The sequence below is a fragment of the Pipistrellus kuhlii genome, unplaced genomic scaffold (assembly GCF_014108245.1).
Source record: "Pipistrellus kuhlii isolate mPipKuh1 unplaced genomic scaffold, mPipKuh1.p scaffold_m20_p_4, whole genome shotgun sequence".
NCBI lineage: Eukaryota > Metazoa > Chordata > Mammalia > Chiroptera > Vespertilionidae > Pipistrellus > Pipistrellus kuhlii.
In genome coordinates, this window is record NW_023425540.1 from 57,413,103 (window position 1) to 57,427,459 (window position 14,357).

A 14,357-nucleotide genomic window follows, 5' to 3' on the forward strand; every position below is an offset into this window, starting at 1 on the left:
TTAGTAACTTTTATTTTAAAAAATAATCCCATCTGAGATGTTCTTAAAAGATTGGATAATCCCACAATACTGGACATACAGCACAAGTACAGCTGAATGGTGGGGACTTTCTTAGGGTAGAATAGGTTTTCTGTAGCCCTTGTCACTAATTTATATTACCTTCCTGACCTGGTAGTCATTTGAATTTGATATCTCTGATAAATCACCTGTCTCTTAAGTATCATCAAGCCACCTATACAAAATTAAAGTTGGTTTTTATCTACATTTTTTAGACAAAGAGGAGTATAAGGCATCACAGGAACCCCATCTCATTACTCTTACCCATAGGTTAAGAACATCAGATAAAATGAATTGACATTGTAAAGATGACTCCTGATTGGATAATCAGTAAATGCAACTGTACCTTCCAGGATCATCCACATCCATTCTCATCAATGTATCTGACAAAGTAAAACCACTGTCTCAAAAGTCTGCTCTGATAAATGTTAAGGTTCAACTCATTCTGAGATGACTGGGCCATTCAGATTTGCTTATAAACAATAATTTATCAAATTGCAGCTTCTGACATATGGTTTGATTTGGCACAAATTGACTATGAAATACAAATCCAAACAGGTCTTTTGCTTCTTTTATTTGAGTAATAATTACTGTAGGAGTATCAGTTAATGCTCATTCTGTTTTCAAGAAATAATTCTTACATGCAACTCTCTAAAAATTTGCCATTTATTTCCATCTAACTGTCCAATGAATATCAATGCTCTAAGAATCATTGATTAAGTCTGCTGTATGATCACAAGATAAGAGTTAATTGGGAAAAGTCTAGCTATATCCTTGAAAATGTTTAATTGATAAAATCACTTCACTCAAATGTGATTAAAAGCTGTTAATTGAAGACTAAGATATGACTATTACAAAGCATGTACCAGAATAACAACTCCTTTCTAAGAGATGGTTTCCAGTTAAGTAGAAGAACTTTTTCCTAACATATAGCTATCATGGTCTCCTTTATGCAGTAAGCTTCTGGCACATGGATCTCAATTTGGGAAGGTCATTTTTGCTTCTGATGAAATTACTTCAGTCCTAGGAGGAAGCTCATAGGGTTTGGTTTGCTTGTGTAGTTTCTCTTCTCTTTTTTTCATAATTTCTTTGAAGTGATTTTTTTCCTTTAACTTTTTATCTTCACGTTCTTTGGCCTCAGATATTTCATCTTCTTTCTGTCGGATCTTTAGCTCTTTCTCCCACTGTTACAGAGAAAAGGTGTCATTTACATATGATTAATAAATTAACTTCTCAAAATGCAAATTTATATATTCAATTATCAACTTAGGTTTTCTCACAGATATTCTTCAGGAATTCATACTCTACCACACTGGAAAAAATATGTAAGCCATCTATCAGAAAGTGTACAAGCCCCATACATATAAAGAATAACTCCCTCTTAACATTTTTAAGAATAAGAAAATATAATAAGGTTTATATTTCCATATACCAAATGAATTTCCTTTCTTCATCAATATTGGTGTTTATATGAGATCACAGAATCATAAAGTAAAAAATCAAGCCAAAGAAAGACCAAATTAAAGTGAAAGGCAGAAATTGTGATACTGTTACATGTGAGGTCAAAAAATGAAATTAATCAGACAATAAATGCTGATTTGCAGTAGATTATTAGAATATATACATCTGTGTGTGTGTGTGTGTGTGTGTGTGTGTGTATATATATATATATATATATATATATATATATATATATATATATAACATTCATTGCAATTGAGCATGTTAACTCATAACAATAACAGCATATCTGCAGGTGAGAAGGCTAAAAAGGGCTAACTCCAATGTAACCCTGATATTTGGAGGTAGTGATCTGAACCATGCCAGCAAGCTCAGTGTACATTCTTGATCACCTATAATTAAGTCATGGCCTCCTTCCCAGATACTGGTCTTGCAGAACGGGTTACAGAGGCCATGGGGCTGTGGACAGTGCACTGCCCCCAGGGGAGGTTTATTAACATTAGTGCCAGGCCAGACCATCAGCTATGGCCTGGAGACCCCCAACACCTGGGGGCTTTCTTGTAAGGCCAGCGAAAAGGACCAGAACATAATCCATGTTTGTGGGACAAAGACCACAGGAAGATATAAAGGAAAGCCCCATGCATGTTCCTTCACTCAGATTTGGAAGGTTGTTCCCTGAGTCCGCTGTGTATCAAACAGTATCCCTCCTCTTCTTTGAAGCGTCCTTGGTTTTTTTTGTTTGTTTGTTTGTTTGTTTTTGTCTTCTGGAACAAAGGTTCCTAGGAATAATGAGTTGGAAGTAACAATGGCCTTTCAACCAAGCAACATGAGGAGGACTTTTTTTTTCCCCTTCTAATATCTTTCATGAAAGATAGAGTAAAAAGAGGTAGTAAACCCTCTTTAGGCTAGGTGAAAAGTTCAAGGCAGAATGCCTCCTAGCATGAAATATTGGAAATTTCTAAAGATACTACCTACATTGCTTGTTTTGTCATCTTCCCTTCATGCTACATACAAGTGACTATGCTTAACAACTTATCAATTAACTTATTGATTACTCTATCCCAGTGCTGTGAATTATAACTGATATGAATAAGCAGGACCAAGACCAAACCTCAGAATCAATTACACATCACTCAGCCTTCCAAAGGCAATAACATTTTTTAAAATGTCAACATACACAGAGTAAATAGGTTTTAGAAGCATAATAAAATTATATCTACTTTTTAAACTCCAATTAAAATTTAAAGATGTAAGAAATACAAAAATTACTTGCACTTATCTTGAGGCTGTTCCTATAAACAGTTATTACTCATATAATTTCATTTCTCAGAAACCATTTTTTGCATGAAATACCCAGAAAATTGAGGCAAAGCATCCTGAACATTCAAGCACAGGCTGAAATTCATGCTACACATTCTGTGATACTTATCTGAGACATAATTTTTCTCATATAATAAATTAAGTAGTAATATTGTATCACAAAACTACCAATTTTATGTTATAGCATAAAAGTAGTAGTTGGTGAAATAAAACAGTATCTAAACCGGATAACTAATCTGCTTATATGAGAGATTTCAGTGTACCTCATGATTTTGATCTTTACACTGTGAAAAATTGACAGAGAATTAATGCTGAAGAACTCTTAGTAAAACAGAATGCTTAGGTATCCAAAACAGCATGTATAAAAACAGGAATATGATATATCACTAATATCTAGGGTCTGTTTTTCCTCCTTTCCCCCTTTGAGAGACTTGGCAAGGCTGGAATTCACCATAACATGATAAACGTTCATTTTGTTAACCCAACAGAAAGTAAACTTTCCTCTCACATTTTTGTCTCTGTTCACCTTACCAATTCTATTTGGATAAACCATTGTCTTGTCTTTACTTTTATAGGCCAATATTATCATTAATGTGGCAGCCAGAAAGATGTAGGTTTGCTTGAAATTGATGGTGAATAGAAGCACCTTTTATTACTTTTTCAACCCTTTCACTCAGGGATTCAATCATCATACTATGGAATATCAGCAGTATCTTAGTATCTGCTGCACAATTAGGTATCTGCCGTATTCCTTGCTTACTATGGCTACTATATAGCTGTGTTTTTGTTTCTTGTCAATCCTACAGATTCTACCTCCCCATCCCCCATTTCCATTCAGGTTAGGGATTATAAACCAGAAAACTGAATAATGAGTTAAAGTTAAAAAGAAAAGAAGATTTGAAGTCCAAAGATTTTGTTTTGTCTGTACATTCAATCATTCACTAACTTTAAAACCTTGGTAAAATAACTGAAATGTAAACCGCCATTCTTGTTGGTAACTATTTTACAGTGTTGTTGTGAAAATTGAAGTAACTAATGTAAGGACATTTTGTAAAGGGTAAAATATAACGTACAAAGTAGTACTGCTATAGCTTCCTGAAAGGAAATGGCATATATTTGAATATTTTGTTAAATATTATATTCAAAGATACTTCCATAAACCTTCCCAAATCAATACTTTGTAGTTTGTACTACTATTTGATTAGGCTACCCACATATCAAACAATTTGGATTCTAGCAAACTTATTTTTAGAAAGGATTCCTTTACCCTTCTATAGCTACATTCTAAACAGATTCATGGTGGGTGATTGCTTATATAATGCTCATACCTTTGAAAGAGGAAAAAATGATAGTTTTTAGGATCCATATTACACTATATATATGTGTATATACACCTTGACAATTTGTTGTCTCTTGTAATCTATTCTAGATAATTCAGCTGAGCGATTGGTAAAATATAGGTGCCACATTTATGAACCATTAGTAATTTTTTATACTACCCTGTACATGTGATATACTGGTTTAGCAAAACTTACATTATGGAATAAAAATATAATACTATGGCTCTTACTTTGTGTTTCCAGGGCATCATTCTGTTTTCAAATCCTAGTACTCATAGGTATTGCTAGAATAGTTTAAATATTAGCTATATAATAAATTACAATTCAGTGGGATCAGTAAATGAAATAATCCCATATCATTTCTCAAAAGATCACTAATTAAATGAAATGTAAAAAAATTAATCATGGAAGAGAACCCTAAAGATTCCATTAAAAAAAAAAAAAACTTTTAGAACTGATAAATTCAGTAAAGTTGTAGGATACAAAATAAATATCCATAAATTGGTTGTATTTTTATACATGAAAATGAACTATCAGAAAGGGAAACTAAGAAAACAATCCTATTTGCAACTGTATCAAAACATACTTAGAAATAAATTTAACCAAGGATGTAAAAGACCTGCACTTGGAAAATTATAAAACACTGAAGAAAGAAATTTTAAAAGATATAAATAAGTTGAAGCATGTAATGATGTTAAAAAAAATTAACATCATTAAAATGTCCATACTACCAAAAGCATTTATAGATTCAACACAATTCCTATCAAAATACCAATGGCATATTTCACAGAACTAGGACAAATGTCCCCAAAATTTATATAGAACTACAAAAGACCAGGAATAGCCACAATGATTCTGAGAACAAAGAACAAAGTTGGAGGATTCATGCTACCTGCTATGAAACTATACTATAAGCCACAGTAATAAAAAATATCATGATACAGGTATAAGGACATATATATGAACTGAACAGAATAGCGATCCCAGGAAAAAACCCACACCTTTATGGACAATTAATATTTGGCAAAGGAGGCAAGAACATACAATATTCAGTAAATGGTGTAAACAACTCCTAAACAAAATGGCAATCATAAAACGATTTAGAAAGAAATTAACTAAAAAAGCTCAATGAATTAAAGTATCTTAAGTGAATAGCCTTGTATTGCCACAGTTTGTTTAACTTATACCACAAACAAAGTGATTAAAGTCTTTCTCATATTTCAAGGGCAAAGAATGGTCACTGAAAATTGAGTCAAAAATTTTTTGTTCCATTTTTAAAACTATACTGTAGGGAAAAAAACCCAGTGTTTAGTGTTCAATATCAGATTCTTGTTTTTAAAATCTACTAATTCAAGAAACAGGATAAATTTAGTATTTTAAAGTAGAGGCCCATTGCACGCTTGCAATATGCCTTCCTTCCCTTGGCTTCCAGCGCTGGTTTTCCTCCAGCACCCAGGACCCAGGCCTTCGTTCCAGCTGGAGTCTGCCTTCTTGGTCTTTGCGGCAGACTCAGGTCAGAGCCTTTTCTGTGGCATTCCACTCCTGTAGATCCCTACAACCCCCGCCACCATCTTTGGCCTTCTAATTTGCATACTCACTCTGATTGGCTGTGGGTGTAGGAGAGGTACGGTCAATTTACATGTTTGTCTATTATTAGGTAAGATGACAAAGGCCAATTTTCTGTAGCCCAGTGAAGGCTCTGATATGTATAGTAATACAGTGAGATATAATTAAGTTTAGCAATGCCCACACATGGCTCTGCTTTTAAGTTCCACATGTTAATATTAAACTATCAGAACTACACATTCTAATTCAAAATACCTTTAAAAAAACAAAGCTTTTGCAAGTAGTTTAAGAAAGTCAATCTTACATAATGTTCAATGATTCTTGTCAATTCTTCATCTCTCTTGGTGAAGAAATCTGGATATGGAAACATGGGGACGTCTGCTACAGAAGTATGTTCCCTTTTAGAGAGGATAAGAACAGATCCAATATTAGGTATAGATATTCCTCCTCCCAGGAATATATAACTTTGAAAGTCATAATTCATTATAAAGCATTTGATTCTACATTGTTAACATCAAGTTCTTAACTCTGTGCAGATTACTATATTATTAGTGTATAGTTTTGGTAAGCTATTTGGGGTTATTATAACTGATATTTTAGAGGATAGAGTATGACATATAGAATAAGAACTGGACAATAATAAAAAGTCAATATTCTCCTAGGAGATGTATATACTATAGCTTGTCAGTAAAAAAATGAGATGTAAGGATATGAAAGGCTAAAAGACGGTTGAAGTTGACTATGATCAATGGGGAGATGAAAATGTTCCTTACCATACATAGCCCCATGACCCTGGATATTCTGGTAAAAGTCTAAGCATAAGAATTTGAACTAAGGCATACTAAAAAAACAAACAAACAAACAAAAAAAACCCGACATACACACACACACACACACACACACACACACACACACACAAAAACAAACAAAAAAACAAACAAACAAAAAAAAAAAACCACAACAAAAAACAGTGATGTGACTTCAGTATTTCTCCTAGCTCTTTGTAATACTAGGAGTGGAATTGTGGCAGACAGCTTAGCAGCAGCTCAATGGAAGTGTTGGAGTGCAAAGTGGGGACTAAGCTATTGGAGATTTATTGTTAAACTGTTCACATAATAATTGTATTATTTCCAGAAATAGGTAAAGCAACAAAATGGTGATAGAGAATATGGCTTTATGGCAGAAAAGGTGGGTATATAAAATCTATTAGGCAAGAACCTAATAAGTGACATAACTGGTGAAATATTTTCCAAATTCAAACAAGTCTGATAAATTTTTATAACTATAATGTATGTCTACATGCACTTTTTTCAAGTTGCTCTATATATGGAGATCTATATTTTTTTAATACGGTATGGTTCACTCATATTACCAATTATCTTTCTTTACACTGTACTAAATGTTTCTCAAATATTTCCTTTATCTTCATGTTCAACATCATTTCCCTGATTTAAACCATCATTCTTACCTGGACGTAGACCTCTTCTTTCAAATCTCTGCATCTACCTTGTCTTACACCTTCTCCCCCTCTTATCTCTGCACAAGGCTGGTTGATGTCTATTTATCCATTAGCTCTCAGTTCAAATCCACTACCATAACTCTCAATCCACCATGGGCCTTTCCCTCATACTTATCTCAATTGTAATTTAAAATTTTTCTGTGTGCCTGTGTGAGTTTTATATTTCCTGATTAGAATATGAGCTACATGATTGTGCAGATGGTTTGCTTATCATTGTTTTATCAGTTCCCAATATAATTAGTGAATGATAGAATGTATAAATGAAAGTTGTGACATTGGGAAGAGTCTACCACAAAACACACTTACGCCAGTAGAGCAATGTCCAGTCTAGCAAGGAAATGACAATTGTAGGAGACAAGTCACAGAGTAGAACGAATAGCAGGAGTTCAACTCAAGTGGCTGGTGACCAGAGGAAATAAATGGGAGCCCTCCTCCAACCCATAAGATTCAGAACTATTGTGAGGCAGAAGAGCAGTGATCTTTCCACTGCATGCTGAATAGAAACTCTAGTCTTTCTATTAAAATATTAGAAGAAAGTATGATTCTAGAATGTTGGGAAATTTGGGGACATCTGGGAGCTGACACAGATTAACTACATTTAACAAAATTTGAGCACTTCTGATATAAAAGGAATGTGCTAAATACTGTGAAAAAGGAATAAGAATAGTATAATTATTTAAAGGTTAAAAATATTCAAGTAACTTGCCTCCAGTTCCTTCTTGAATTATAAAAGTTTAAATTTAAATTAAAGAGATGCATAATAATATGCTAGAAAAGCTTTAAAATGAAAAGGTTATATGAGTATGCTTGTGCATCTGTGATTTTTAGTTATTTCAGTTGAATAGTTTGTACTTGAAAAGAAAGACTCATAGATAATGATAATACAAGGCCACTTGAGGCATAAGAGAGACAGACATTCAATGATATAAACAGAAAAATATAGTAAAACTAGAGGCTCAATGCACAAAATTCGGGCACAGATATGGTCCCTAGGCCTGGCCTGTGATCAGGGTCATCTTCCCAGGCTACCTCCAGCTGGCCCTGTCCCCTGCCACCACCCATCCCTGGTACCCCGTTTGCCATCAGGTGATCAGAGCCTGCTGGCTAGGGGTAGTAACCGAGAGGTCAGCCATTCCCACTTGCTCGCCGGTCCTACCTCTGCCATGGGTCATCCTCCACATTTGGGGCAACTGGCTGGGCAGGGGCCTTAGATTGGCACCTCCTGCATCCCCTGCCATCTATCCCTGGTTCCACATTCACTATTGGGTGATCAGAGCCTGCCAGCCGAGGAAATGAACTGAGAGGTGGTCAGTGTACCTCATAGTGGGTATTCAAGCAGTCATTCTGGCCATCCTGACTTTAGGGTCAATTTGCATAGTACCCTTTTATTATATAGGATTATTATATAGGATGGTTAAGCATATGGTTCTGCCACCTATTATTATTTAATTCCTCTGTATCTGCTTTTTACATTTTTAATGTAAAAATTATATATTTTACTTTTATTTTATAAATATTAAAATGACATAAAACATTTTTGATGGAGCAAACACTGAACAAATTTCAGGTGCATTATTCCTTTTTAAAATTATTTATTGTTTAAAGTATTACATATGTCTCATTTGTCCCCCATTGACCTCTCCCCACCTGTTTTGACCCCCCAGCACATGCCCTCATGCCCCTACTGTTTGTGTCCATGGGTTATGCTTATATGCATGCATACATGTCCTTTAGTTGGTCTTTTATACCGTCCCCCCTTCGCCTGCCTTCCCTCTGAGGTCGGACGGTCTGTTCAATGTGTCTATGTCTCCGGATCTATTTTTGTTCATCAGTTTATGTTCATTATATTCCACAATCATATGATATTTATCTTTCTCTGACTGGCTTATTTCACTTAGCATAATGCTCTCCAGGTCCATCCATGCTGTTGCAAATGGTAAGAGTTCCTTCTTTTTTATAGCAGGGTAGTATTCCATTGTGTAGATATACCACATTTTTTTTAATCCACTCTTCTGCTGAATGGGCACTTAGGCTGTTTCCAAATCTTAGCTATTATATATTGTTCTGCTATGAACATAGAAGTGTATATCCTTTCTGATTGGTATTATTAATTTTTTGGGATATATTTCTAGAGGTGGGATTACTGGATCAAATCGGAGTTCCATTTTAATTTTTTTGAGGAAACTCCATACTGTTTTTCACAGTGGCTGCACCAGTATGCATTTCTACCAGCAGTGGGAATCTTCTCTGCATCCTTGCCAGCACTTGTTTGTTGATTTGTTGATGATAGCCATTCTGATTATGTGAGATGGTACCTCGTTGTGGTTTTGATTTGCATCTCTTGGATGATTAATGACTTTGAGCATGTTTTCATATGTCACTTGGCCTTCTGTATGTTTCTTTCAAAAGGAATCTATTTAGGTCCTTTGCTCATTTTTTTTATTAGATTATTTATTTTCATTTTGCTAAATTGTATGAGTCCCCTATAAATTTTGCAGATTTATCACCATCAAAATAATTTAGAGGAGGAAGCTATGGCAAAATAGAGATAATTCACGTTCTTCTTTAAATTATTCTGACTTGGAAACCTCTATTGTGGGGTCATCCAGTTGTTTAAGACCACCACCTCAGATGGGATTATTTTTAAAATAAAAGTTGCTAAATTTCAAAATATTTGTCTGGCTTTGGTAACAGCAGAATCCTAGCATTCTCTCCTGTTTCATTTTCTTAAAACAGTTTCAGAAAGACAGGCATTAATTATTTCAATGCCTGATAGAATTAACCAAGTTATTTGATTCTGGGATTGTCTTGGTTGGGAGGTTTTTGATGACTGATTCAATCTCCTTACTTATTATTGATCTGTTCAGATTTTCTCTTTTTTTTTTAAGATTCAGTCATTTTAGATTATATGAGAGTTCTAGAAATTTATTCATTTCTCCTACTTTATTAATCTGTTGGCATATAATTGTTCATAGTGGTCTCATTATCCTTTATCTTTTTGTGGTATCTGTTAAAATATCTTTTATTTTGCTTTATTTTAATCTTCTCTCTTTTAATATTGGAAAGTCTAGCTAAGGGTTTGTCAAATTTGTTTACTTTTCTTTCATTTTATGGATTTCTTCAATTGTTTTCTAATCTGTTTCATTTATTTCTGCTCTAAACTTTGTTGCTTCCTTCCTTCTGCAAATTTTAGGCTTATTTTGTTTTACTCTTTATAGTGCCTTGAGGTATAATGTTTGATTGAGATCGTTCTTTTTCTTCTTAATATAGGCATTTATTACTCTAAATGTACCTCTTAGAACAATCTTTGCTGCATCCTAAAAGTTATGTTTCCATTTTCATTTATTTTAAGATATTTTTATATTCTATTTGATTGTTTGACTCATTGGTTATTCAGGAAAATATTGTTTAATTTCTACATATTTGTGATTTTTCAGTTTTTCTCTTGTTAATAATTTATAGTTTTATAACATTTTGGTTGGAATAGATACTTGGTATGATTCCAGTGCTTTTAAATTTGCTTACACTTGGTTCGTGACTGAACATATGATCTATCCTGGAGAATGTTCCATGTTCACTTAAGAACAATGTATGTTCTGCCAAAACCGGTTTGGCTCAGTGGTAGAGCGTCGGTCTGTGGACTGAAAGGTCCCAGGTACGATTCCGGTCAAGGGTATGTACATTGGTTGCGGGCACATCCCCGGTAGGGGGTGTGCAAGAGGCAGCTGGTTGTTTCTCTCTCATAGACGTTTCTAGCTCTCTATCTCTCTCCCTTCCTCTCTCTCTCTAAAAATATAGATAGATAGATAGATAGATAGATATAGATATAGATATAGATATAGATATAGATATAGATATAGATATAGATATATAATTTGGTGCTCCCAAGTTTGGTGCATATATATTTACTAGAGGCCCAATGCACGAAATTCATGCAAGAGTAGTCCTTCCTTCCCCCAGCTGCCAGCACAGGCTTCCCTCAAGCACCCTGGGCCCCAGCTTTTTTTGTAGCCCGGCTTTGTGAGGAAGGTAGCCCAGAAGGACATCTGGTTTAGTTAGCATATTATGCTTTTATTATTCTAGATAATTGTTATTACCTCTCGATTAATTGAGCCCTCTGTCATTACATAATAATTTTTGAGTTTAAGTCTATTTTGTCCAAGTAAGTATGGTGCTATTCTTGCTCTGTTTCTACTTGCATGGAACATCTTTTCCATCTCTTTGAGTCTCTGTGTTCTTAGAACTGATGTGAGTCTCATATATGCAGCACAGAGTTTGAGTTTTATTTTTTTATGCATTCAGCCACTCCATAGTTTTTGATTGGAGAATTTAGTCCATTAACATTTAAAGTAATTATTGATGGGTTTAACTCATTTTTCATTATCTTTTGTGTATTTACTTTAGGTTTTTGCTTTATGACTTATATAAAAGATATTATTGATATAACATACTAATTTAAGCTAATAACTTAAATTCAGTCACAAACAAAATTAGATCTTAAGTTTACCATCCAATTATATTTCAGTACTATTTTCCCTTATTCCATTTTAATTCAGTACTCTTGGGAACCACACATCTTTCTGGAAACTGAAAGTTTTCCCATCCTTAAAGATACATTTAACCATAACTTTCATACTCAAAACCCTACCTGGTAATATTTAATATTTTATGCATCTTTTAAGCAGGAGGATTAAAAATAAATGATTTCTGGACATATAAATGACAGATTTTTCATCTCAAATAATGTTAATTTTCTATTTTATAAAGCTGATTAATTCAAGTAGCAAATCATATGTCTTTTCTTTGAACACTATTCTTGTTTTCTTTCACCATAATTTCCTTGCCTAAATAAGAGTACCTCAAGATTATATCGAATAGATTTTGTAAAAGACAAGATTTAAAGTATGGATATTTATAACAAAGTTATCCAAAGTTAAAAATCTAACAACATAATGCTCATTATGGTAAGTGAAATAAGCCAGTCAGAGAAATATCACATGATCTCACTCATTTATGGAATATAATGAACAACATAAACTGATGAACAAAAATAGAACCAGAGACATATCGATATTACCATTACTTGATCTCACATTAACAGGATCTTTACCTATTTAATTGCCTTTGTTTTGTAGTTCTTGCATTATAAAACATTCTATAGATTTATTCCTTTCAGTGAGAGTTAAAAATTGTTCTGCTCTCACCCCTCCAACATCGATAGCCTGGGTAGTGATCCTGTTTCTACTTGACATGAAGAACTGCCACTCAAGGGAAACTGCAGGGTCCTTGGCTTCTACTATTCCCAGTGATCTTGTCCCATGGGCTCTGTCCCAGACATTATCTGCTACAGTTTCAGTCTTGCTTTGCTTTGCCAGCCAGACTATTGATCTGGTAGTTTCCATATACAGTACCTATTAGAAAGTTTCAGGTATCACTTTCACATTGACTAGACCTTATAGAAGCAACTAAGGATCACAAAGCCAAGGTTTGTTGAACTTTAATTTCTTTTCAATTCACTGAGTCAAAATTTCCAATGGGATGTTCCACTGAAACAATTAGTCCTATATTTCAGACATAACATTTTGCAATGTTAGGCCTAGGATAGTTCTCTGCCACCATAGCATTGCTGATGCATCTTCTGTTTCTGTTTACCCACAATCCCCTAAATAAATTTTGTCATTAGAGTCTGAGATTTTTTTTTAATAAGTTTCATTTTAGAAAAAAATCTCTAGGTTATCAGAACAGATTGTGCTTTGACTGAAAGATGCCAAAATACATAATAAAAGGATGCTAAGTTTCTTTGAAGGCAGTTTATAGAAATTAATGGAGATGGTTTCACAACTAAGATAAAATACATTGTGCTCCAGGCTGAGATATGGCTCCATGAACACCTCTGAACAACCTGGAAGGATGAGTAGTGTTTTTCTTGTTCAATCTGCACAACTGTCAGATAGAAGGTAAATGATTTGAAAATATCTTTATTCTACCCTCACATTTAATAAATTAAAGCAGCAAAATATTCGGTGTCATTTTTTTGACTCTACCCAAATGAAGAACAGAATAGATTCAGTTAGAATTTTATATGAAATGTTTATTTTTTTCCCCAATATACTATTAACTAAATATATTCATACCAAGGGATGTTTGTGATTTTAGAGTGAATATTATTTTCCCTCAGTTTATTGAGGCTGTGCCATCTTCTTGCTTCTAATCCTGCTTTTGAGGCATCTGATACCATCCTGATTTCCAAGAATTTGTGGTAGCCTATTTATTCTCTCTTGAGCTATATTATTCAAGATATTTACTACTAATTTTATTAATAGGCAAATGCTGTAATCTCAATTAACAAATATATCTGTTGCTTACATAAAGTGACAGCTCAAAAGTTAACGGGGAGAATCTACCTGCTAGAGCACATTTATAGGACTGGTGGCAAGCTTCAGTCCTAGCTGGCTATTGGTCAGTGACATCAGTTTCTTGACAATGAAACTTGGAGAAACAGGGAGTTGATTTTGCACAGAATAAGTGAGTGTGAGAGAGTCCACAAGATAGAAGCCACTATATATTTATAACCTAATCTTGAAAGTGGCATCTTATCACTTCTGCTGTATTTACTCATTAGAAGTGAATCACTAAGTCCAGCCATACTCAAAGAAAAGAAAGTATACAAGAACATGAATAATGAGAAGCAGGAGTCACTGGAGGCCCTCTTAGAGGCCCCTACCACAGGAGTGAAAGCTTTTTGGGGGGGAACCCCCAAATATCATATCTAGACTTTTTCTTGACATCAAAGACATTAGACAATCACCTGATCTCCTACTTTGGGTGTATCACTCTCCCCACACCACACCCCAACCCCCAGGGAAAGAAGAGAAGGGGGAAGTGGGAGTGACAGAGACTCTGAATCTGACTCTTTCATATGAAGATTTCAAGTTCAGGCAAGCCAATGTGACCATTAACCAGAAGGTCATGGTTCAATTCCCAGTTAGAACACATGCCTGAGTTTTGGGCTCAATCCCTATTAGGAAGCATGAAAAAAGAAGAAGAAAAAAGACTTCACCTTTTCAATACAACATTCTTGTAGTGTTTAAAGA

At 34.4% G+C, this 14,357-nt stretch overlaps 1 protein-coding gene across 2 annotated transcripts in view; it reads right to left on the reverse strand.

The window, feature by feature from the left end:
• Positions 1–699: 699 nt before the first annotated feature.
• Positions 700–14,357, reverse strand: part of TMEM232 (transmembrane protein 232) — a 144,225-nt gene continuing 130,567 nt past the window's right edge. For both annotated transcript variants that reach the window (XM_036409303.1, XM_045571839.1), the window contains 2 exons: positions 6,049–6,142; positions 700–1,241 (listed from right to left, as the gene is read on the reverse strand). In XM_036409303.1, the coding sequence (XP_036265196.1) occupies positions 1,035–1,241; positions 6,049–6,142 (301 nt within the window). In that variant the 3' untranslated portion in view covers positions 700–1,034. The remainder of the gene's footprint in view (positions 1,242–6,048; positions 6,143–14,357) is intronic.